General features: G+C 45.1%; 1 protein-coding gene across 1 annotated transcript in view; it reads left to right on the forward strand.

Moving 5' to 3' along the window:
- TBC1D16 (TBC1 domain family member 16) overlaps positions 1–24,182 on the forward strand; it is a 1,332,482-nt gene that overhangs the window by 831,197 nt on the left and 477,103 nt on the right. The window contains exon 5 of the mRNA XM_069655199.1: positions 12,409–12,556. Within this exon, the coding sequence (XP_069511300.1) occupies positions 12,409–12,556 (148 nt within the window). The remainder of the gene's footprint in view (positions 1–12,408; positions 12,557–24,182) is intronic.

The raw sequence follows: 24,182 nt of genomic DNA on the forward strand, positions 1-24,182 counted from the left end.
CGAAACATAAAACAGCCAGACGAACCAGTGGTTTTTGAAAGACCTCCAAAAAATTTACTGCAAACTCAACTATAGAAAAGTTACACAGGGCAGTAGACCGACACAGTACCCAAATTCAGGTAGGAGACCAACATAAAGTTCAAGAAAGTGATACTGATGAGGCCTTATTAAATATCTTGACCTACTCTGATGAAGTAGAAGTGGTCATACCCAACCCGCCAGGGGGGGGAACACCATTAGCGGAGATTGGAACGAAAACCAGCAAAACGAGGAGGATGGTGGCTTGTTTATTGAATCAGAAGAGGGGTCTGAGACCATCAATGAACATAAATTCAGTATGGTCCTTCAAATTCAACAAGGACGTAATTCTGTCCTTGATAGAAAAAAATGCAAATTCCTCCAGAGCAGCTGTCCCTGACGGCCTTACCAATGCCATATTTACAAAGAAAAACAGATCAATGGGCAGACTTTATGCTGAACTTGTTTGAAGAGATTAAAACTACTAAAATAATACCAAAATCATGGTTGAAATCGATAGTGGTGCCAATCTACAAGAAGAGCGATAGGTCTGATCCCACTAACTACAGACCCATTGCCCATTTTAGATGTAGTTGGTAAACTGTTCTCAGCAATACTTTTGAAACAACTTAATAAATGGTCTCTGACAAAGAATCATCAGGGCAGTCAGATTTCAAAAAAGGAACGGGAACGTCGCTGAATTTGTTCTTGATAAATTTGCTTGCCACTAAGCACAACAAAATTTACATTGCATCAATAGACCTAGCACATGCATTTGACTCCATAGACAGGAAGATACTCTGGAACAAATTGGAAACCTGGGGATGCCCGATTGACCTGAGAGAAGCACAGGAGCTACTACGTTCTGAAACATCAATCAGGGTGCAGCTCCACAGGGCAGGAACACTGTCAAATGAAATTTGGACATCTAAAGGGATAAAACAAGGCTGTAAACTGGCGCCAGCCATATTCAATCTATACATTTCTGACATAGAGGAGGCCTTTCAAGAAGTAAGATGCTTTCCACCGAGCATCGCACAAACAGTGGGAAGACTCCTCTACGAAGATGACCTAGTCCTACTCGATCAAACAGAGATAGGGCTACAGCGGCAGCTAAGTGCACTGAACGCCCTAACAATAAATACTCAAATATCACAGTCTTAACTATAGGCAAAGCAAGGGGATTGCGACACTCTAAGAGAAGTTGGTACATGCAAGGGGAGAAAATCTCTGAGGTCACTTCAATGCTGTACCTAGGTTCAACCTTAAACATCAGTATGGTTGACTCCAATGGAGTGATGGCTGTAAAAACTTGGCCACTCAGGCCAGAATAATCAACCGCATATACGGGAAGTTTTCCTTAATTCCGGTCATCAACTTCTACAAACTCAAGGTGATGCCCATACTACGGTGCCGAAACTCAACTACAGCTTCCGGGGTCATTATGGCAATAGGTGGAGGTCATTTTTTGGTGGTGCGTCGTTAACATGTGATAAGAAGAGAGGCGGGCACAGTATCATTTTATGCTAGTATGGTGTGGAAGTCACTGTCATTTTTGAGGAAATGTCTGAATCCCCCAGGAGAAGGTGGTTTTGAGGTACTGCAAAAGGCACTGAAAACAAACAGCGAAAGGCCCCTTAATGAATGGAGAAATACGTGTGTGGAAATTCTAAAAAGTTTAGCATTAAGCGAAGAAATGCTACTAGTAAATCCTGATCATGTAAAGAAAAAATTATTCGATCTTGATTGGCTATCTACAGAGGAATGCATCTGCACTATAAAAAGTGGTGGAAAAATAAGGAAAGACCGTAGGAAGCGAGGAGAAATACCTAGATACTTGAAGAAATTCCCCTCGCCAATCTTGAGATGTGATTTCATGAGATTCCGATTTAATCTGTACCCGACAAGGGAAGCAATGGAGAGACGTAAACCAGCTAGTACTCGTAACTACACATGCAGAATTTATCCTGAAACAACTGAAACCTTAGCCCATCTAACGACTGAATGCCTGGTACTGAATGACTTAAGGATGAAACACCTGGGAACTTTGTTCCAACAATCAACAAGATTGACACCTAATGAACTTTGGGACTGCCTCAATCAAGGGAGGAGAACAACTGAAATCCTAGCACTGCTGGTATTTGTTAAGGACATTTTGGGAAAAAGCATGTACGAAGAAGACTCTCACAAACTTGGAGTACAGAAAGGCAAAGCAGATTGAATGAAATTCCCACTATCAGGTTTTTATTAGAAATTTTAAAGTGAACATTCTTCCTCCTGCTACTTGGTTTTTCGCATCTTTTTTTTCACATCTTTTTTTTTTTAAATTGTGTTCTGAAGAATTAATTATTTTGTTAAGAAAATTAATGCATAAAAAGGTTTAAAATGTAAACTAGAAAAAGAAATAAAAAAACAAGAAACCATCTCTCCCAGAATCCCTGTTTTCCTGTTCCCTATCCGAATACTACCAATCAGTATTCTGGGCGATCCCTGTTTGAGTAAAACTACAGAAACCAGAAAGCCGTAAGAGGGCCGTCAGGGAGATGAAGGTGGTCCTACAGGAGATCTAGCAAAATCCCTGTACAATCGAAAGACGACTTTGATCCACAAGCATGGTGAAAGTAAAAGGGAAGTGAATCATGAGAACTTTGCAAGTGAATGTGAAATTGGAGAGAGTGAACCCAGAAGAGGGGTGCTAACGAGAAGGGGCAAAGCCTAAAGTCCAGAGAAGCAGTGTGTTGACAAAGGCAAGGGATGTCCACTATGAACTGTTTGAAAAGACATTGAGAAGCCAAGGGGAGTGAACCCCGCTAAGGAGAGGATAAGAGAAGTACCCTGTGCCACTGGTCGTTTGGAATCCGAACCCGACCGAGGGAGAAACCAGGAAAAACTAAGACCAGAGAATTACACTGTCCCGTATGTCAAAGAAGGGTTAGCGCCTGGAAGAGGGGGGCGCAGGGGTGAGCCATTATCACCCTGATCACCTGAACTCGAGAAAGGGAGGTTCACAGCAAACTGTTGAAGAGACTTTTTTTTTAGTGCGAACAATAGCAGAAGACTTGTTGAAAGGCATAGGGAACCCGGCAGAGGGAGGCCAACAGTTGAAACGGGTCCGCGTCCGAACGAGGGAGATCCTGAGGTGAAGTCATCACCCAAAACCCATTAAGAGAAGGAACTGTTTTTGAGGGGTCAGCGCCCAGAAGAGGGGAACCCAAGGGTGAAGCCATGACCTGCCGTGAACTGCAGAAAGAACTTTGTGTTTGTTTGGTTTGTGAATACATCAGGCCCTCGAAGGCAAAAGACTTTCAAGAGGCACGAGACTTCGACATCGACAGTGCTCACTGCTGCTATTGGAACTTTAAACTTGTGCTGGGGAAGCTCAAGTGTGTGCTATGCTCCAAGCTCCCATCTTGCCCCGTGCATAATACATGGGGAAGGGAGTCGCAGGCTACCACATCCTGACATATTATTTACTAACGCGTCTTTCTTTTCCTGAAAACTATCCCACATCCTTTTTTATATTAGTAGTGAGGTTTGGCAATAGGTTTCTTAGTATAGGCCCTTATTATTTGACATGACGCCACAAAGACTGTCTTATTTTTCATTTGATGTTCGACGCTTGCTCCCATCTTAGATTTAGGTTTAGATGAGCCGTTTTTCCACCCTGCATAAAGTTTAAAGAAACAGTAATTGTCAGAGTCCCGAAAACCTTGCACTTTAAATAAAAATATGAATAGCAACACAATTGTTTGAGTGAAACCCAATTGGTTTTATTGAGGTAAAGAAGACATATAGGGCCTCATCACGAGTTTGGCAGTAACCCTTAAATGCGGCGGTAGCGCTATTACCGCTGCATTTAAGGGTCCGCCAAATCACGGGTTTGGCAGATTTCCGCCCAGCTCTGAGCTGGGGGGAAATCCGCCGAAATTTCACGCTCTTACCACCAGCGGGAAATCTGCTGGCGGTAAGAGCGCGAAAATTCCCCATTGAGCCCAATGGGGAATGGGGAATTCCCGAATGGGCTCAGTGGGGAATGGGCAATACCTGTTCTGCCAAATCCGTGATCCGGTGCTATTAGCGCCGGGGGGTTTGGCAGTAGGGCGATTAACGCCGGCGCGAATAGCACCAGCGTTACTGCCCAACTCGTGATGAGGCCCATAGTCTTGTGTGGTCAGTCGACACGTGTTACGACCTCTAAGATCCTTTTCAAGGCTATTGTGCTTCATTAATGCCCAATTTGGGTCCCAGGCTGGTCATGTCCCTGTTTAGGCCATGGTAAGGGGTTGTCCACCCTGTATGGATCTGGGCTGGGTTATAGTCCTGGTTAGGCTGATGATTCTTAAATTCGTCGCCGCGTGTTGCAGCTGTCACTGAGAGCTGCTACACAGGTTAGTATTGCATTGACTCAAACCTTGAATTTACCAGCCTGCATTGTTCACTTAGAAATGTGTTACTTTTGCTTCGACTCAAACCTAGAAACTGTCCACTGTGATAGTACTGTGAATTTCATAGCCTGCGTCCAACACATAGAAAATTGTTCTTGTTAAATTTATTTGCTCCTAGAAATTGCCCACTGAGATAGTACTGGGAATTTACCAGCCTGCGGCGTACACTTAGAAATCTGTTAGTATTGCATTGACTCAAACCTAGAATTGACCAGCCTGCATCGTACATTTAGAAATTCGTTAGTATTGCATTGACTCAAACCTAGAGATTGTGCCCACTTTGATAGTACCGTGAATTTAACAGGCTGTGTCGAACACATAGGAAATTGTTCTTGTTAAATTGATTCGCTCCTATAAAGTGCCCACTGAGTTAGTACTGTGAATTATTAGTCTGCACCAAACACCTCGAAGTTTGCTAGTATTGCATTGACTCAAACCTAGAAAGTGCCCACTGTGATAGTACTGTGAATTTACCAGCCTTCACCGTACACTTAGAAATGTGTTAGTATTGCATTGACACAAACCTAGAATTTACCAGCCTGCATCATACACTTATAAATGTGTTTGTATTGCTTGGACTCAAACCTAGAAAGTGCCCACTGTGATATTACTGTGAATTATTAGTCTGCACCAAACACCTAGAAACTTGTTAGTAGTGCATTGACTCAAACATAGAAAGTGCCCACTAAGACAGTACTGTGAATCATTGGCCAGCATTGAACAGCATTGAACACTTAGAAAAGTGTTCTTGTTGAAATGTATTTGCACCTGGAAAGTGCCCACTGAGATACTATAGTGAATTATTGGCCTGCGCCTAACACTTAGAAGTATTACATTGTTTCACACCTTGAAAATCTCCCTGATTTAGTACTGCGACTGTTGCTTTTACTGTCACAGGTACTTCAAACTCTAGGTGCTGCCCCTGACCTCCCCCAGGATGGAGATCCCACATCAGCAAAGACCTCCCGCCGACCCCTCCTCACTCCCGGCCTTTCAACACCATACACTCTCCCCGTAATTCACCAGCCCCTGCGCAAAGCCAGCTTTCTTGCACCCAACTTCATGAATGGCCCCTACACCCCGTATCAAACCGCAAACAATGAACTCCTCCCCCAAACACGACTCCACCCGGACCTGGCCCAGACCCCGCCTGCACACCCCCCACCATAGCTTGTGTTCTTGCACCCAACTTCATGAACCAACCCTACATCCCATACCAAGCCGCAACCCATGAACCCCACCCCCAAACACCACTCCACCTGGACTCTTCCTGCACACCCCCTACCACCTCCCCCCCCAACTCTGAGATCAGAGGAGCACTCTGGCGCGCCAAACACCCATCCCCTCAAACACTCATTCCCCACTCCTCAATCCATCAGAACACTTGAACCTCCACCCTCCCTCTAGCATCTATTGAGAACAACTGCTCTCCCCTCGTCCAGACACCCCGCGCAATATCAAACTCACAAGCCAGAGGAGCTCTCTGGCACTCCAAACTTCACAAATGCCTCTCAACCCACCCAAACACACCACCACCCATCTTCCCTCTAGCATCCATTGATAAAAGCCCCTCACTCCCCGTCCTTACACCCCACGCAATATCAAACTCACAAGCCATGGGAGCTCTCTGGCGCTCCAAACACCACAAGTCCTGCTCCACAACCACACCATCCCTTTGCTCACAGAGGAACTCTCCACCCTCTCATTCTACCTCCCATGCCACCCTCTTCCCCCCTCCCCAGCCCCCACCCAACTACCACACCATCGGTGTGCCCTCCGAGGAACCCACAAAACACTGAAAGAATGACTGGTCCTCTCCCTCGACCCTCAACACCTCACCCGTCTCCATCAGTTCAACTTCCCAGCCTTTCCCACCCCTACACCCAGACCCTCCCTGCCCCCCCTCTCCCACTCACCACCCCCTCACTCTTGACTTCTCATCCGGCACTCCAAAACCCCCAGCGCCCTCCAGACTCGAACAAGAAGCAACCCACCCAGCTCATGTGCTCCACTCACCTCCCTTCCATTCCCCCTGATCCTCATCTCTTACATACCGACCACCGTCCACCTACTCTTCCCTTACACCCCTAACGTAACCCTTTCACCCAACACTCAAAATGCTCAGGCATTATGCCCCCCCTAAACCCCTACTACCAGTATAAACCACCCAGAATGATCCTCCTACAGACCCCACCTCATCCGGCAACCATGTCCACGAACACACCCTGTGATGAGCGTCACGAAATACACCTCCCCTCACAAAGTCACATGCATCCTTTTTAATTCCTGATCCGTAGTATGTAACATACATAGCATCTTTGACCTTCTATCCTCTGATAACCCGACCTCATTTTTATCACCTCATTTCATCCTCATTTTATTCATGCGAAACATGGTTCTCTGACGATTTTGCGCCATTCACGCACGAGGCCTCTCCTTGCTACTCGCTAATCGGCCACAACAGACCCTCCAGAGGTGGCGGAGTAGCAATCCTCTACAAACCCTATTTCTCTGCCACACGTCGAACCACAGACATGCAACACTTCCTTTGAATCCCTTCTGGTAAAACTCTTGCTACCATCGACATTCACCTACAGCTTCCTACTCATCTACAGATGCCCTGGATATGACAGACATTTCGCCAACAATCTCTGCGACTCTATAGCTACCATTCAGGTAAAACGCCCATCCCTTACACTCCGGGAAGATTTCAATATCTGGTTTGATATGCCCAACAACCCCATGACCCATCCGCTGGTCGACAGTCTCGATGCACTCAACCTCTCCCATCATTCCACTGGTCCAACTCACTAAGGCGGGCATACCCTTGATGCGATCTTCAGCTCCTATGAACTGGTCTCCATATCTAGTCCCAAGCCACTTATCTGGACAGACCACTTTGCCATCCATTTGCCATCCCTTTCTCAATCCAAACACCAGCCCCTCTTCCTACAGCGTCCCCTGCCCCTTCCTCTGTTCACAAATGCTGAACAAAGTCAAAATACTCCCTGACTTAGCTGAAGCCCTGCTACTCAATTCACCTGCAACACTTTCCTGTGGTAGACCCTTAAGCATCGAATCTTTCGACTGCTGGCTTGAGGAATCACTAATCCCGCTCACGCCTTGCTACCTCACGCAAAGGACCATCCCCCAAATGGTTCACACCCCTCCTGAGGACACTCAAAAATCAAAATAACCTTCTTGAACGCTAATGGCAAGCATCTAAAACCGATCTCAGCCGATCCATGTTCGCCCTCCCCCACTGTAATTAAAAATCCGAGAGGACAAAAAAGCCTATTACAATAAGCAAACCCTAACCTGTGGCAGCAGCAGCAAAGAACTCCACATGATAATCACTGAATTTGTGAAACTTATTTGCATCTCTGCCCAATCCACTCCCACACAATTCACTCTGCGACTCCCTCTCGCTAAATTTCTACAACACTGCACTTGACAGGACGGCAACCCTTAACTCCAAATTGTCCTTGCTGAAATCCGAGGACAATTTCATTGACCCCCTCCTGATCCCATTGCCCTGACTCCCACTCGACCAACCTTCGACTCGTTCAAACCCATCTCGAGAGACAAGTTCCTTGACCTAATAACAGCCAGCAGACCCTCCGGATCACCCCTTAACCCGTGCCCCGCCTCTGTTCTGAAAGAAATATTCTCATCTACCTGCGCAGGAGAACATGCAGGAGCCATACTAAATGACCCCCTACCCTCTGGCTCTTTCCCAGAAACCTTTAAAATAGTGCATGTCAAACCTCTTCTAAAAAAGGCATCCCTCTTCCCGATTGAACCCAAGAATTACAGACTGAACTCCAACAACAGATTTCTAGCGAAACTCATTGACCGGACTGCATACTCCCAGCTCAACCACTTTGTAGAATCCAACAATCTTCTTGACCCCGCACAGTCAGGCTTCAGACCTCGACATGGAACAGAAACCACTCTGATCTCAATCTGCGATGATCTCAAGATCACGGCAGACTCTGAGGGTTGCGCAGCGCTGATGCTCTTCGATCTCTCTGCAGTCTTTGACACAGTTAACCATTCAGTCCTCCTTGACCGCTTCCACTCCCTAGGAATCTGTGGCTCGGCACTCAAATGGATTGCCTCTTTCTTCAGCAACAGGAAACAAACGGTCTTCCTCTCCCCTTTTTTTCTCGACTGCTCACCCTGTGAACACTGGAGTGCCCCAAAGTGCATGTCTCTCTGGTCTCCTCTTCAACCTCTATCTGACCACTCTACCTGGAATAATTTGTGCACGCAACCTCTCCTGTTACAACTACGCTGACAATACCCAAATGATCCTAAGAATCACCAAGAAAAGCACCAACCCTCGCCCTGACCTTGAAGCTTGTCTCCGTGATATTGACCGATGGATGACACGTAACCACCTCCTTCTGAACCATGATAAAACCGAAATCATGGTGTGCGGCAATACCACCCTTGTCCCACAACACCTCCCATCCCTCGGCCCACCACCTACTCTCCAGTATAGTCATAAACCTACGCTGCACTATGGACTGAGGCCTAACCCTCTCCTGTCAGATCAATAATGTATCAAAATGCTGTCACTATCACCTCAAACTTCTAAGACACATTTTTCCTTACCTCTCTTGCCCCAACAGACTCGCAGCTGTTATGTCTATTTTAATGTCGGGACTGGACTATGCCAATTCCTTATACCTGGGATAACCGGCATACCAACTCGACAAACTACAAAGAGCCCAAAACGCTGCCGCCAAACTCCTCCTCGCCCTGGGAAACAGAGACCACATCTCTCCCGCACTTCGAACACTCCACTGGCTCCCAATCGGATGAAGAGCCACCTTCAATACCCTATGCATTACCCACCGAGCAGTGCACAGGACTGGCCCAATGTTCCTTCAAGAGAAGATAAAACCCTACCTCCCATCACGCATCCTAAGATCGAGCAGCGGCCTCTTCCTGGGGATTGCATCCTCTTATTCTGGCAGGACCGGAGGATCCGCTTTTTAAACCCTGGCTCCAAATCTGTGGAACTCACTCCCCCCACATATTCGACACACCCATGACTAATCTTGCAACCTGATAACAAATGTTCAGATAGACCCCGAGCAATAACGCCACTGAATGCGGCTATTAAGTTACGAATACATTTTACAGTAATCGCAAACACGGACTGAGATCCGCAACAGTGAGCTCGTTAGACCAAATCATCTTAACAGACACTCGCCTCTCATATCGCCATGCTCACTCTCTGCTCTACACCAACATACAATTAGAGCGCAGCTACATCCCTCGATCAATTTGGGCCTAGCTGCTCACATACAAACAATACTTCATAAACATCTCAACACTCTGATAAAACGCAGCTATATGCCTCAAAATCGGCCTAGCTGCACACATAAGCGTCTGTTATAATGTGAGCTAAGGCTCTATCTGGAGCTGAGTTGGCGTCATGGTTTAGAGTGCAGTGATGTCATCTTGGTTGTGGAATGTGTGAGTTTTGGTGTTCCGTGAGTGACCGTTGGGCTGAGAGATACAGTTGGTCTGAGCAGAGAAACAGAGTGTGGTTGGGTGTGGGGCAAGCCCAGTGTTTCTCCTTGCTGTCTTGTCAGCGCGTCCATTGTCTTCCCTACTATCCTAACATATACTTGAATGGTGCAGGACCTGGACAATAAAGCATATAAAGACTTACCTGGAGTCCCGTGGTCCGTACTTCACTACAGCGTCCAAGACAGGCCTAATGCAGCCTAAACCCTGTCCTGATGACTATCCTCCATACTGCACACATTCAACTGATTTCAAATACCACCTCACCTAATGCTAGGATGCAGCTACCATCAGACAATCGCTCCAGCTGCACACATAATCGGTGCACCCAAGCACCCTATGACACCTTACTCACTCAACTGACCAGGACTACGGTCCCCGAGGGCGTTCAACCTGCCAGCGCTTTGAGGTCATACCAATGATAAATATAGAGCGCTATATAAATGCCAAATAACATAACAAATAACATAGCATAAGCATGTGAATCCTTGAACGATCCCATGCCGGAGAAGGAACATATTACTTCTGTGTAACTCTTGTTCTCCAGCATGGGTATCTTCCATGGTTTCACATGCAATCCTTCTTCCTACTGCTCTATGGCTCTCTTCTAGTTTGTGCCACGTTTAAATCTGAAGATGGCCACCAGGGGTGGAGCTAAGGAGGACCTCTGTCATTGGCTGGGCAAGTATGACCCCAAGGTGACAGCAATGAGCTATACGAGTGAAACCAGTTTTAAATTTAAAGCAAAGCTGCTTCATTGTTAATGAGGATTCCCAGCCTGACGATGGTGAATATTCATAAGCATGTGAATCCATGAAAGATACCCATGCTGTAGAACAGGAGTTACAGGTATGTAACTTGTTCCATCCTTTTTTGTAGCTTTGGTTTTCTTAAGGCCATCTGTGACAATACCCAGGCCCAGGGTCACACTTGCCTATTGGCTCAAAACAATTCCTCTCCCCGGCTCCCATTCTTAGGCTCAGATAGTTCCACCTTCTAGCAGTGGATCACCCTCCTGGGCCAATGGTGATACCTTGTGACACTCGACTACCAGGTAGTGTTTCTCCACCCATGCTTAGGGTAGAGACTCTGGCATAGATAGTTTTACCCTCTAAATGGTGTGTGCCCTCCTTTAGCGATACCTTTAACACACTGCTACCAACGTGTATTTCATCCCACTTGTGATTGTCTGAATATGATATTGTTACCCACCAGCCACATTATGCCCTCATGGGCCAGATTCAAGTTTCTATGTGTCTGATTCCTGCTGGGGTCTGCGATATATATCCATCAGCAGCCAATTACTTTCTCTTTTGCTCTGCACCTGGTCCCAGCCAATGTCTGTGATGTAACCCTTAGCAAGCTTCTAGATTTTTTTGTAGGCCTCTGTGTCCATCCTTCTGGTTACTTCTGGCTTCCTCCTGGTTTGTAACCCGGTCTGGATAAATACTTGCAGTGAACACAGGGATGTGATAATATGCCTGATTACCCTTGTTAATTTCCAGCACTTTCTTCCACTCAGTTTGTGATTGGCCTTTTCTCGCTTCTTTGCAGTGGTTTCCAGGTCTCCGTATTTCTGTGGCTCAATGTGCATGAGAGGAGTCGTAACTATTTGTGCTGGGACCTGGGAAAGTGGTTTAGCTTGTCACTTCCACCCACTGGTAGAGGAGGTGGGTGAAGTAAAGACAACTTTGATTTTCCAGCTGTGAACTCTATTATATCACCTCCTCACAACCCTTGTGTCCACACCTTTGTACTAGGATTTATTGGCGTGGGTGGAGAAGCCAAGCTCTGCGAAGTGCCCCACATGCCACCATCAGAGGGCGCATCACTTAGCTGAGGAATTCCACTGGTACACGGAGACCCTCTGGTTTCTAAATGCAAACCCAGCATTGTGACAAGGGGCTAGGTGAGATACTGACAGTTTACCTTGCTATTGTGTCTTGTGAAGAGACTTTTGCGGGGATTGGTTCCAGTGATAGATGTTGTATTCTCTCTTGGGGCTGGGGTAGGTTAAGGGACTCATTGCTTCTCTTGCCATGATATCTAGTGATGAGTCTCCAAAAAATCATGTTGAGTTATTGACTACATCCCTTTCATTGAAAGGCTGTGTTCCCTTGGTGAATGCTGACAAGTCATTATCTCTAGTTATGCGGCTTTAGTGGTCATTCTCTATAGAGATGCAAGTTGTGATCTGGAAATAGCAAGTTGAGGTACTGACTCCTTTGCGTTTGATTCTGGCGGTGATTGTCCATATCTATGGTGGTTATTCTCATTTGGAGATATCATGATGAAATTATTTTTTGTGTTCTACATTAATGAAGCCATGTGAATTTGAAGAGGTCAGTATTAACGTCATGTGAATATAGGTACTGATGCTTTTACCTTTATTTGCTTCTAGTGATGAAGCTTGTACCAGTGGCCAGTTAGTCGTGGCCAGCCGGGAAAGTCAGTACAAGGTCTTCCACTTTCACCACGGTGGCCTCGACAAGCTTTCAGAAGTTTTCCAACAGTGGAAGTATTGCAGAGAGACACACCAAAAAGACCAGGTAAGTGAACACAATGTCCTCTGTTATTGGAATGTGGCAAAGCCTTTAGTTAATTAGAAGGGCAGTGGTAAGGTTTAGGGGATTTTGGGACTCTTGTGGAGGCTTAATCGATAGATTCTCTAGTCCTACTGAATTCAAGAAGAGACAAACCCTCACACTTTGACATTTACGGGTTAGGCTCTGACCCTCACGGTTTTGTGATCCATCTCAGGATCAAATTACATTTTCTCATGGTCATTCAACCTTACTCCATATTCCTCTTAAACCTATTGCATTCTTGCCTAATTTCAACCTATAGAAAACAATCAAGTTTCTAGAATGTATCTCATGAAAACTTTATATGCCACATACATTGCAATACTCTCCATTTTCTGATGTGTAGGTTTCTATTGTTCTGGATTGGAGTGAACTAATATCACTACCATGACCGGTCAACCCTGTGCCCATTTGTTTTATAGAAAACAAACTCACTCACTGACACATCTCAGGGTGAGGAAAATTGAAGCATTCAATGATGCCCCAGTATCTAATGAAGACTGTGAGACCACTGAGGTGACGTTCTGTGCCCCTTGCATTCTTCCTGGCTTTCTTTCTATCCCCATAATAGTCATATTGTGGGGAGGAATTGTTGGTTATTGTTGTGTTCTATTGTGGTCTTTTTTTTCTTTGGGTTACTGTGACAAAGTCGTACAAAGTATCTTTAGGTACGCTGATGCGGCTGGGGAAACCATCTCTACCACCCTGTCACCCTGAACTTTCCCTTGAAGCCTATCATCCACCAGTCATGCCAAAGTCCCTAGCTGCCTAAAATCCCATTATTTGTCAGTCTACAAGAGCCCTCATGCTGCTGGCCCCAGAAGGTGCCTGAGACAAAACAGGTTTGTCTTGCACAGTACTTGCTAACTTATTGTAACCACCAAAAATGATGTCTACCAGAAAACTAACTCATGACAACAGGACAAGAGATAATCAATCTGCTGTGGGATCCTGCCTTCTACAGATATTAATCATTCAACAATCACTCTATTCGTGGCCAGGTAACAGTGTGCAAATCTTTGTTGGTGTTGTCACCAGTATTGTTAATGTGTAATTACATCAGACCTAGTACGCAAGCTTTGCATTAAATTTTGCTCTGAGGCAACCACCTTTGTGCAAGTTGTTATTTTCTTCGTGCTCAGAGGCATTTGTTTTTGGGTAATTGTTCATGTCATCGTGCTCTGAGGCAGTTATTTTTGTATAAATTGGACTCCTTCTGAGCATTTCTGCAGAGATTAAGCACTCTCATTTTCAAATGTGTAGTTTCTCAGCCCGGCCGGGTACTACATTTCCCAGACTTCCATTTGACTGTACCAAGAAGTGTCGGGTGCTTCAGCAACTGATCGGTCTTCGCCAGTCCGCGCTGTCCGACGCTGTCCTGCTGGTCAGACTGACCCGTGCTGAATTGGTACCTGCACAACGTAACCGATTACTAGTATTTAAGTACTCTGCGCTAACTTCTGTCATCCTGCGCCTTGGTTTGTCCTCCTTCGAATCTCTCCTTGGCACTATCTGTGTCACGCTAGGAAGATTTGTCCTTGATTCATCCATGCCCCGCCCCGGTCAAGATCTCTACTCCACATTACAGCCATGGGCTTTCCAACACAAATGCCCCATCTCTTAGCAGTTCAGAAAGCTGCATGGTAGGCAATTGTCTGAAAATATTTGTATGCCTAACAGAAACATGGCTGCAAGACTTGAATGGTCCTACACTTAACCTTGCAGTACCAGATAAGTATGTTTTCTTTTCCCAAAATTGCTTGGTTGGTAAAGGAGGTGGAGTGCCGTTCATCGCCAAAAAAAGTTACACGTTTACGAATCCTCTCTTACCTGCCCTAGATTTGAGATTATACACCTTAAATGTACCCCCACCCACTCCTCTTGTATCAATATAATTCTCGTGTACCATCCACCAGGAAATATGCCCAATTTTAATGAGGACCTCATCCAAATACTATCACCGCTCAACAAACCAGGCAGTGGCACTCTAGCCGTGGGAAATTTAAATAGATGGCGTGGTGATATCCTAGACCTCAAAGCCATAAGACTAGAAATGAGCTTAAACTACAGCGACTTACATGTACTCAATCTGGACATTCGAAGAAAGGTAACCAGATCATTCTTTTATCTAATTTCGTATTCACCCCCTACAGTTTCTCAAAAAGCAGCCTAAACCAGAAATTTTGCGATATGGACCACTCAGCTTTATAGGGACGCCACAGACAACTGCCCTAACTCCCTGGCAACCACCTTTCAGCTGCACATGACCCGCATGCTTGGCCAACTTGAACCTATCAAAACAACCACATTTTGGGAAGGGACCATGCGCAATTGTCGTCTTACTCCCCCGCTCGAAGAACTAAAAAAGAAAAAACGGCAAGCAGAGAGTGCTTGGTCTAAACCAAAGTCACACCCCGAGAAAGAAATCTGGAAGGCTCTGAAAGCATACAAAATCACTGTCTTCAATGGCCAGGAACATTTCCTAAACCAACAAAAAAAGGACGCTAATAACTGTCCAAAGCAACTTTTTTAAAATCTTGAAGGACCCTAGAAAAGCCAAAAATTCCACTGAAGCCATTTCAGCCGAGGATTGTTCCAAAATACAGTTCACCTTCTCTGATAAAATCTCAGTAGCAAGAACCCTTGCCCTCACTAACCCCATATCGACCCCCGGCGGCTCACCAATAACTAATGCAACCTTAGGAAACTTGATTTTGACCGAGGAACAACCAACCCTTTCTTTCAAAGCCATGTCCACCTCAAAGCTAGCAGATGCTCTCACCTCCATGCATCCAACCTCCAGGAGATACGCTCCCCTTCAAGATCATGCTTACTCGCTTTGTCAACTCTTCCATCAAGCACAACAATGTTCCAGACTACATTAAAAAAGTTACTTTCACACCTTTAGTCAAGAAGCCAGGTCTTAGAAGATCCCTATAATCTCAGACTCATCACCAATTCTTTTTCTCTTCAGAATAGTCGACAAGTTGGCTACCATACAATTTCAGGACTTCCTGGACCAACGTTCCATTCTTCATTCCAGACGATCTGGATTCAGAGCCCATCATAACACTTAGAGTGGTCTTCTAGACCTTCACAATAACAGGATTGTGTCAGAATTGCTGTCAGAATCTGATGTTAGGACCTTTCTTACCTCTTTGTTTCCGGCGAATCTTGGTGTCATAGAGGAAGGGTCTGTCTCTTGAGGTGGCTAGACTGACACCCTGACTAATTCCACCAGAACTTCAGTCGGGCCCCCCTGCAAAGTAGATCCAAAATGCCAGAAGGGAAACACTCAGGGGTAAAAAAGAAACCTCTGGGAAGACGTTTGAGTCCAAATAGTCTGGGTGTCAGGTTCTAGATGGTAGTAGAATAACAATTCCTTCCAGCCTCTAGCGAAGTTTCGATTGATCAAACAGATGATTAACAAGAGGAGAGTAGTACAAGAGGAATTATCAGGAGCAGGCTGCATAGGAGTCCAAGAGACAGGGGAACACAGAACACAGCAGAGACATTAAGGAGGTAAGAGCGAAGAAAATGAAGATTCAGGAAACAGCGCCACTGCAACTCATAGAACGGTTGCTAAGCGAGTGCTCCAGTAAACAGCAGACATATCAGGCCTCCGGGTCTGCATCAAACCGTGCACTTATTGGCCAGCTGGTTCCCAACCACTAGAGCGTTTCATCTGTCTTCCCCACAGAGCATGACGGTACCACGAAGCGTGTCTAAAACGCAGCGCTTGGCAATTCATGGCAGCTTGACATGGTAGACAAAAATCAATCCAGCCCACTGATGCTCTTGGACTTGTGTGCTGCGTTTGATTTATTGGACCACAACATCTTGCTAACGACACTCCAAAGTAAATGCTAAATCTAGTTTCTTTAATGACCGCATTCAAAATGCTCAGCACGACACAAAGGAGCTCTTCCATATCTTGAAAGTACAGGAAAGAACCAACCACTCCACGCCAGTTAGAACTATTGCGGACGATACTACCTGGTGCAGTGTCATGCAACAAGCCATGCACAAAAAATGATGCATGATTAAGGAAGATATACTGAAGACAAGTACTAATTTAAATTGCTCCGAGGCCATATCTACTGACGGCCATATCAAAGATCACCAGCTATTCCTATCTTCAACTTAGCACACTTAGAAGCCATCACCACCCAATTAAAAGCCACAAAAAATAAGATCGACATTCATACTACCATGATAATTAAGACATGTGCCCCCTCCTCAATCTCATCCATTTGTCAATTTGTAAATACCTCCATTTCGACCGGTATTGACCCCAAGGAACTTAAGCAATCATGGGTCATGCCAATCTTGAAGAAACCAGGGCTTTCAGTTGATAGGCCAAATAATTATCGACCAATAACCAACACAGCATTCCTACTCAAGATTCTTGATCGTGTGGCCTACATCCGAATTTCAGAACATCTAAAGGCACAGCCCATCTTAAATGACCACCAGTCCGGATTTCGGGTTGGGTATGGCACTGAGACTGCACTACTTGAACTCAAATCTAAATTGATGGTCCGTATGGACAATAAGGAATCATCCCTGCTTATGCTGCTCGATCTTTCTGCGGCTTTCGACCTGGTGGGCCATGACATCATGGCCACCAGGTTGTGCGAAGTGGCTAATCTTTCACCTTTGGCCTGCAAATGGGTATCGTCTTACCTTAATAATCGAGACTCTAGAGTCTACTGCGGTAATGCAGAATCGGAAACTATTGTGACAACTTGTGGCGTTCCACAGGGTGCTTGTACATCTCCCTGTTTCTACAATATATTCACAGCCCCCTTGTTTGCAATGCTCGACTCTGAGAACCTAATTTTCACTAATTATGCAGATGACACGCAATGTGTCATCCCGCTTACTGGCTGTCACAGGGAAGATGAATTAGCCATTAACAGAGTTTTTACTCTCATTGCGGCCTGGATGGTCCATAACAAACTAGCACTGAATAAATCAAAAACGGAGCTACTGGTTATAGGTTCACCATACACCATTAACAGAATGGGACCAGAGTATGAGAACTTCCAATTGGGAGGAGAATCCATTAAACCCCTAAAAAAGGTGAAAACCCTTGGAGTAACTTTCGACCAACATATGACCATGAAACAACATGTCAGCAGCCTGGTATCCTCTTGTGCATATTACATCAAATTGTTAGCACATCTAAGACCATTGATCTCACAGGAGAACGCTGAGACTATTGCAAGAGCAATAGTAGGTTCTAAAATTGACTATTGCTCTAGCCTACTCATGGGTATCAGTAAATCTGATTGTAATAGGTTGCAGGTATGCCAAAATGGGGCTATCAGAAACTGTTATGAATCTTAAATTCAGAGACCATGTCACACCGGCAAGACGTAAGCTACACTGGTTGCCAGTGACTTCCAGATCCCTATTCTGAACTCTGACCATTATACATAAGTGCAGATTAGGAAACATGCCTGGATATCTACAACAGCTGCTATCCACAAAAAAACAATGTGCGAAAACGAAGGTCAAACAATCAGCACTCTTTGGCTGAACCAATATGCCACACTGTCAGAGCAGCTAATTCAGCCTTCGTCCTCAACGGACCTAGGGTCTGGAATGCTCTTCCTCTAAATATAAGATCCATTGGTTATCTTGAATTGTTTAAGAAGAGCTTAAAGACATATTTATTCAACTAATTGATCCTTAAGCAGCTTTAATTTCTCTTCTCCGTAGCGTCTCTGCATCTCAGAGTCTTCTATTTGTTACTCGTCGTCCGTGTCTTGTAGTGCCCTCACGCCTTCGGGTTCATGGCTGCGCTATATAAATGTATTAAAGTAAAGTAAAGCTATCATGATTTCAATCTTTCCTGTCCGGCACATTCTCTGCAGTGCATTGGGGCTGTTTCTGTTCCGATCCAGCCGCCATCTGTTACGGACCCCCCAGGGAACCAGCTTGTCCCCAGCTCTTTTTAATGTTTATATCAGGCCACTATGCGATAAATTGGATAAGGAAAATATTTTATTTTCCAATTATGCCGATGACACACAACCTCTGCTTACCTTGAGTGGCAACCACGACTTTGATTCCTCAAAACTTGATAACCACTTCTATATAATCAAAAAGTGGATGACAACCCATCAAATGTGCCTTAACAACTCCAAGGCAGAGCTTCTACTCTTTGGCCAAGAGCTAGTTGGGCCCAAATTAGACCTGCGGTATTCCCATTGAGATTGATGGCTGCCATATCCCTACCTTCAGCTAAATTAAAACCTTGGGAACCTACTCAGATTGTTCCTTGAGCTCTGATTCTTCAGTAGACAACTTAGTGCAAACTACGCATCATCACCTTAATCTGCTCAGACAAATTAAGCCTTTCATCTCGGTAAATAACTGTGAAACCCTATCCAGAGCTACTATCCTTTTTCTGCTAGATTATTGCAACACGCAATCTCACAGAATTGCAGAAAATTTCAAATGATGCTGTTCGCATTATAAAGAACACAAACCGGGGCAAACACATCTTGGAGCACAGAAAAAAACTTTACTGGCTCCCTATTCGCATGAGATTCCATTTCAAGACCCTTGTTTTGGCACATACATGTGTCTACAGCAAAGCCCCCTCTTATCTGAGAGAAACACCCAAGAGTTACCCACAGAGAACTCTGAGATCTAGTAGCCAACAACTACTAGTGTGTCCCAAGCCCAATCGCACCAGAGGCAATGGAAGATCTTTTACCTTCCTTGCCACTAAAGCTTGGAACTCCCTCCCTCTGACACTTCGACAGGAAGAATCCCTGCGGCTCTTCCGTAAGCAATTGAAAACCATCCTATTTGAATAACACTCTCCTAGCCTCCAGCTCGTCCTGCTCCTGTCCTGTCTCCATGTTGTCCCTGCATGTTTTTATTAAGCATCTTGATGCTCACGGGTTCCGGCTCCATAGAAATAAATAAAATAAACAATGGCTCAATGACAGACAGACCTCAAGTTACTTTCCTTTTGTGACTCACTAGGGAATCCACCCAGACAGCCAGAGCAACACTGTGCCAACCTGTGGCGTTTAATGGAAGAGATAAGCAGCAGCAATGGCGAAAGGAGTGGGATGAAAGGCAATGTAGTGGATGTCCTTCTTAACAGCTCGCTTTGACGAGCTGCGCAGGTAATAAAGGAGACACAGCTGAGAAAAATTAAAATTCCAAGGACCAATCCCTGTGCATCTTGTGCACTGCAATTAAAGGCCGTCTGGGATTTACGATCCTGAGAGGCGGGTCCACTGGAGTATAAAAGGGAGCTGATCCTTCAGCTAGATGTAATGGGCACTGGAAGGACAGCATTAGAGGCACTATTTGAGTAAGGCATCTAAGCACAACACTAAGAACAAAGGAAACAGGAGGGAACTGTATGATCTGGGAGAGGCAGAGGGAGGAAGAGTGTGGGAGTGGATGGAATAACAGAGATGGAATAGACTTGGAGGGGAGAGGAGTGAGTAAAGAAGTTAGAAGAGATCTGGAGAGAAGAGGAGTGAGTGAAGAAGGCAGTGAACCCCTGGAGAAGAGTGGAAAGAGGGAAGGAAATGGAGCAGACGTTAAGAGGACAAGAGAGAATGGAGAAGGCAGCGACACAAAGTAGGAAGAGCTGAAAAGGGAATAGTGAGTGGAGGAAGGGACATAGAGTGGATGGAGAGACCAAAGAAGGGGTGTAGAGTGGAGAGGTAACAAAGGAGCTGAAAGACCGCAAAGTGAAAGTTGAGAATCTGTTGGAAGCAAAGAGAGCGAGAAACAGAGAACCCAGAGAACCCAGTTAGATGATAAATCCACCCTCTCCAATACACAGACCCATGTAATGCCAACAATGGCCACAGTAAGACACCTATAAGAACCGAAGCAAACTGGAATTCGCCCCGTCGCCAACACTGCTTTGTTAAATAGAGATTGGAAAAAATGCCTCTCTTACAATAAAATGCCTAACTACAACGACACAAAGCAGAGAGACCCATTGTGCAACCTACTGGAACTCCCCATGAAGGGACAGATCTAGCCACACACTCAGAAACTAACAGCCCCAACCAAATGTGAGTCGAACAACTAATGCATCTCATGCCCAGCGGACCGCTGGAAAAAGAATCCAAAAATGAACCATCCAAAATGCACACACTACACTGCAGTCTACTCAATGTATGATCTTTGGCAAAGCACAGAAAATAAATCGATGACCTCCTAAGTGAAGGCGGCATTAGCGCACTGTTCCTCACGGAAAGATGGCTATCAGACAACTACAGCGTAATTGGTCATGAAGCCATACCTAACAACTACAAACTAATACATCCTAACAAAGAATGGAGAAGAGAAGGAGGAATCGCTGTGGCACACAAAGACAACATCAGATCCATATTTGTACCCTCAAAATACATAAAAGACAGAAGACTGTGAAGTCACTCTTAGTCAACCTCAAACTCAAACAAACAATTCAACGTACTCATCCTTACAATCTACAGACGGCCCTCCAAGAACCCTAACTTCGCCACAAAACTCACTGATGCCATAGGCAACCTAGCCGTAAATCATGACATCATCATTCTCAGAGACTTCAACATCTGGTTTTAAAGAGAAAACAAAACCACAACTAACTCACTCAGTGCCCTCTGTAATGAAGGCATAGTATCAAACAGTAAGACAGACAAGTGATCACAGTTCAAAGGTGTTTACTGAACATCAATTGGGTAGAAAAAAGCCTATCGAATCGTAAATCTGGGGCCTGATGCAACACGGCAAACATTAAAATTCCTTTCTTCTTAGGATTTCCCATGTACAACTTCTCGGGTAGTTTACTGTTCACACCACGTTCCCCTCCGCCGGGCTCAGACCCACTTTAACACATAGCCTTCAATTGGTCGCCAGGCTTAGACCAAATGTATCTACTTTTCCAAACGTTCTCTACTTCATCAAAATCAAAGACTTTCGACTGTGCGCAGGATTTTGCTTGACCCGTCGCAGGACTACTTCGATTCACAATTACTCATTCTCTTCTTGATATAATCTTTTCCCCATTTTCGCTTTTGCTACTTCTCAGCTGGATAATTTAGAGACCTTCGATTGAGAAACCACGTGGTGCTGTACCACTGTTTCAAAGGTATTTATCTTGCTTTTAAAGTTAAATCACTCCTTAGCAGTTCAACTTTACTTGAGTCTCTCACGCCTTTGAACAATGTTCGTTCCAGCGCTCGCCATACAATGTTGCTGCTTGTAACCTTGGCACCAACGCAGACCGGTCTTGTATCGGTCTCCCCAACTCCGCTGGCTGTGCTGATTTCACTAACACTGCTTTGTTCTTGGAGCCAATGATGGTACAAAGGCAGCTGGCTGTTCTCCCGCCTTGATTGACGTGGGAAGGTCCAAGGTATCGCCAACAGAAAATGCAGGATTCTTTAGTCTGGTTTCACGGTCTTAAGCTTTCTATTCTTCAGGTGTTTGAAAGGTAACGGTTCCTTGTCGAAAAGGTCAAGGGAACTTCCCTCCTTGCAATCCCCTTCTGTTTTGCTCTCCTTCAGCTGCCGTCTCGAAACTGCTCTTTCCTTGTGTTCTTTTCCTCGGTCAGAGTGTGCTCTCGTGCTCCGTCTTTTATCTGTGTGGGGAAGGTTGGTGGAAGTCAGGTGTGCGTGATGGTAATTGCCTGACCTCGCCTGACCATTGTATTCAGAAACGTCAAGACGGGTGTTAGTCTGTTTTCTCTCATAGCGGGCTGTCCATCTGAGTAAAAAGCGGGGGGGTAGAGTTCTTAAATATCCTACTTGGTAGGATGGGGTAAAGGTATTACAGGGAAGGGGATGCCGTGTCTCCCCATCCAGTGTCCCACTCCCACTCCCCGAAGACCTCTCACCCATGTGATACTCACGCACTGGTCCACCCTCAATAACTGGATCCAAAAGTGATGGCCGTGTCCTGGCCACCTGGATGACAGATCCCTGGGGACTAGTGGGTGAGGCACCTTCTGGTTTCTCACACCCCCTTCCCCTATGCAATGTAGTTGCATCTGTTTCACAGGGAAACCGAGAAAGGAATTCGACGTTCCCATGGTCTTTACCTTTTCATTGCTCGACATTGAAACAGTAGGGTTGCAGGTCTAGGAACCATTGCATGACTCTACGGTTAGTCATTTTGTTGGCTTATCCACACTAATGGAGAATGATCTGTGACAAGTGTGAACGAGTGTTCTAATCCATCACAAACTTGTGACAAAATGGCTCCTAACCCTGTAAGCACAAACTCTTTTGAAGAATCTACTACCTTTTAGGATCGGGTTCTGGCATAGGGTGTGTTTTAAGCTGTTACATCGTCCTCGTCATTCCAATGAATCTTCTGGGGTTCGGCGTTCTTTAATTTGTCTGTCACCTAGCTGTTCTGTCCCAGAAATTAGGGATAAACCTACGGTTATAACCAATTAATCCTAAAAATGCTCTGGGGTCTCTCTTGGTCTTAGGCGTGGGAGTATCTAGGATTGCTTTCACTTTTTCCCGTTGAGGCTGGACACTGCCATTCCCCACAAAGAAGCCAAGGTATTTCATGGCTGATTGAGCCAGCTTACATTTGGATGGATTGGCAGTTAAGGCGGCTTCTCTGAGGGCTCTCATAATAATAAAGAGATGGAAAAGATTGTCTTCCCAAGTCTTACTATAAATGACTATCATCAATATAAGCCCCACCGAAATCGAAGTAGGACTGTAATATCCTGTCGATAAGCCTTTGGATAGTGGTGGGGGCCCTGTTTAGGCCAAAAGGGAGGACTTTGAACTGGCATAGTCCCATGAACTTCGAGACGTCGAGATAACTGTCTTTTTCTTATCAGGTCCATGTATTAGGACCTGCCATGTCCCCCTTGGTTAAATCTAGGGTTGATAGGAAGGTGACGTTTATCGATCAATTTGTCGATGTGTGGCATAGTATAGGCATAGAAGTCGGAGATGGCGTTGACCTGTTGGAAGTCTATGAAAAACCCCCAGGAATTACCACGTTTTGTGACCAACCAAATATGGGAGAACCATGGGCTTGAAGGGGTTCAATTAATATTTGACTTTAGCATTTTGTTCACTTCATCAACCACTATCTGTCTGCAGGCTCTGGGATTCTATATGGTTTCAAATGAACCACTTTTCTCTTTTGGAGTTCAGATGTAATGATAAGTGCTGTGCACTCTCCCTGGTTTTTCGCAGAATACATTGGGGTATGTTGTGACTAAATCTTTTAAGTCTTCTTGTTGTTGACTAGATAGCTCTTAGGGAATTAATTCAAAATGATCTATTTCCTCAGGTACCAAACAAGACAGTATTGAGGCAGAAGGATTTTCTTTCCACTCTGAAGAGATTTACATGGTAGAGGTGGGTCTTTTGTTTCCTGTCAGGTTGGGCTATTTTATAGGTACAGGTCCCCGTCTCCTTTAGTACTTCATATGGCCCATGCCACTGTGAGACAAGTTTATTTTCATAGGTAGGTAAGAGGAATAATAATTTTTGTCCTGTTGAAAAAGATCTTTAGTTTACCTTCTTGTTGTAGGTGGACTTTTGTTGTGCTTGGGCTTTTTCATGCGAGTATAGACTAGATTTAG

This window comes from Ambystoma mexicanum, chromosome 3q (assembly GCF_040938575.1).
Source record: "Ambystoma mexicanum isolate Mex_15411 chromosome 3q, UKY_AmexF1_1, whole genome shotgun sequence".
In the NCBI taxonomy this organism is placed as follows: domain Eukaryota; kingdom Metazoa; phylum Chordata; class Amphibia; order Caudata; family Ambystomatidae; genus Ambystoma; species Ambystoma mexicanum.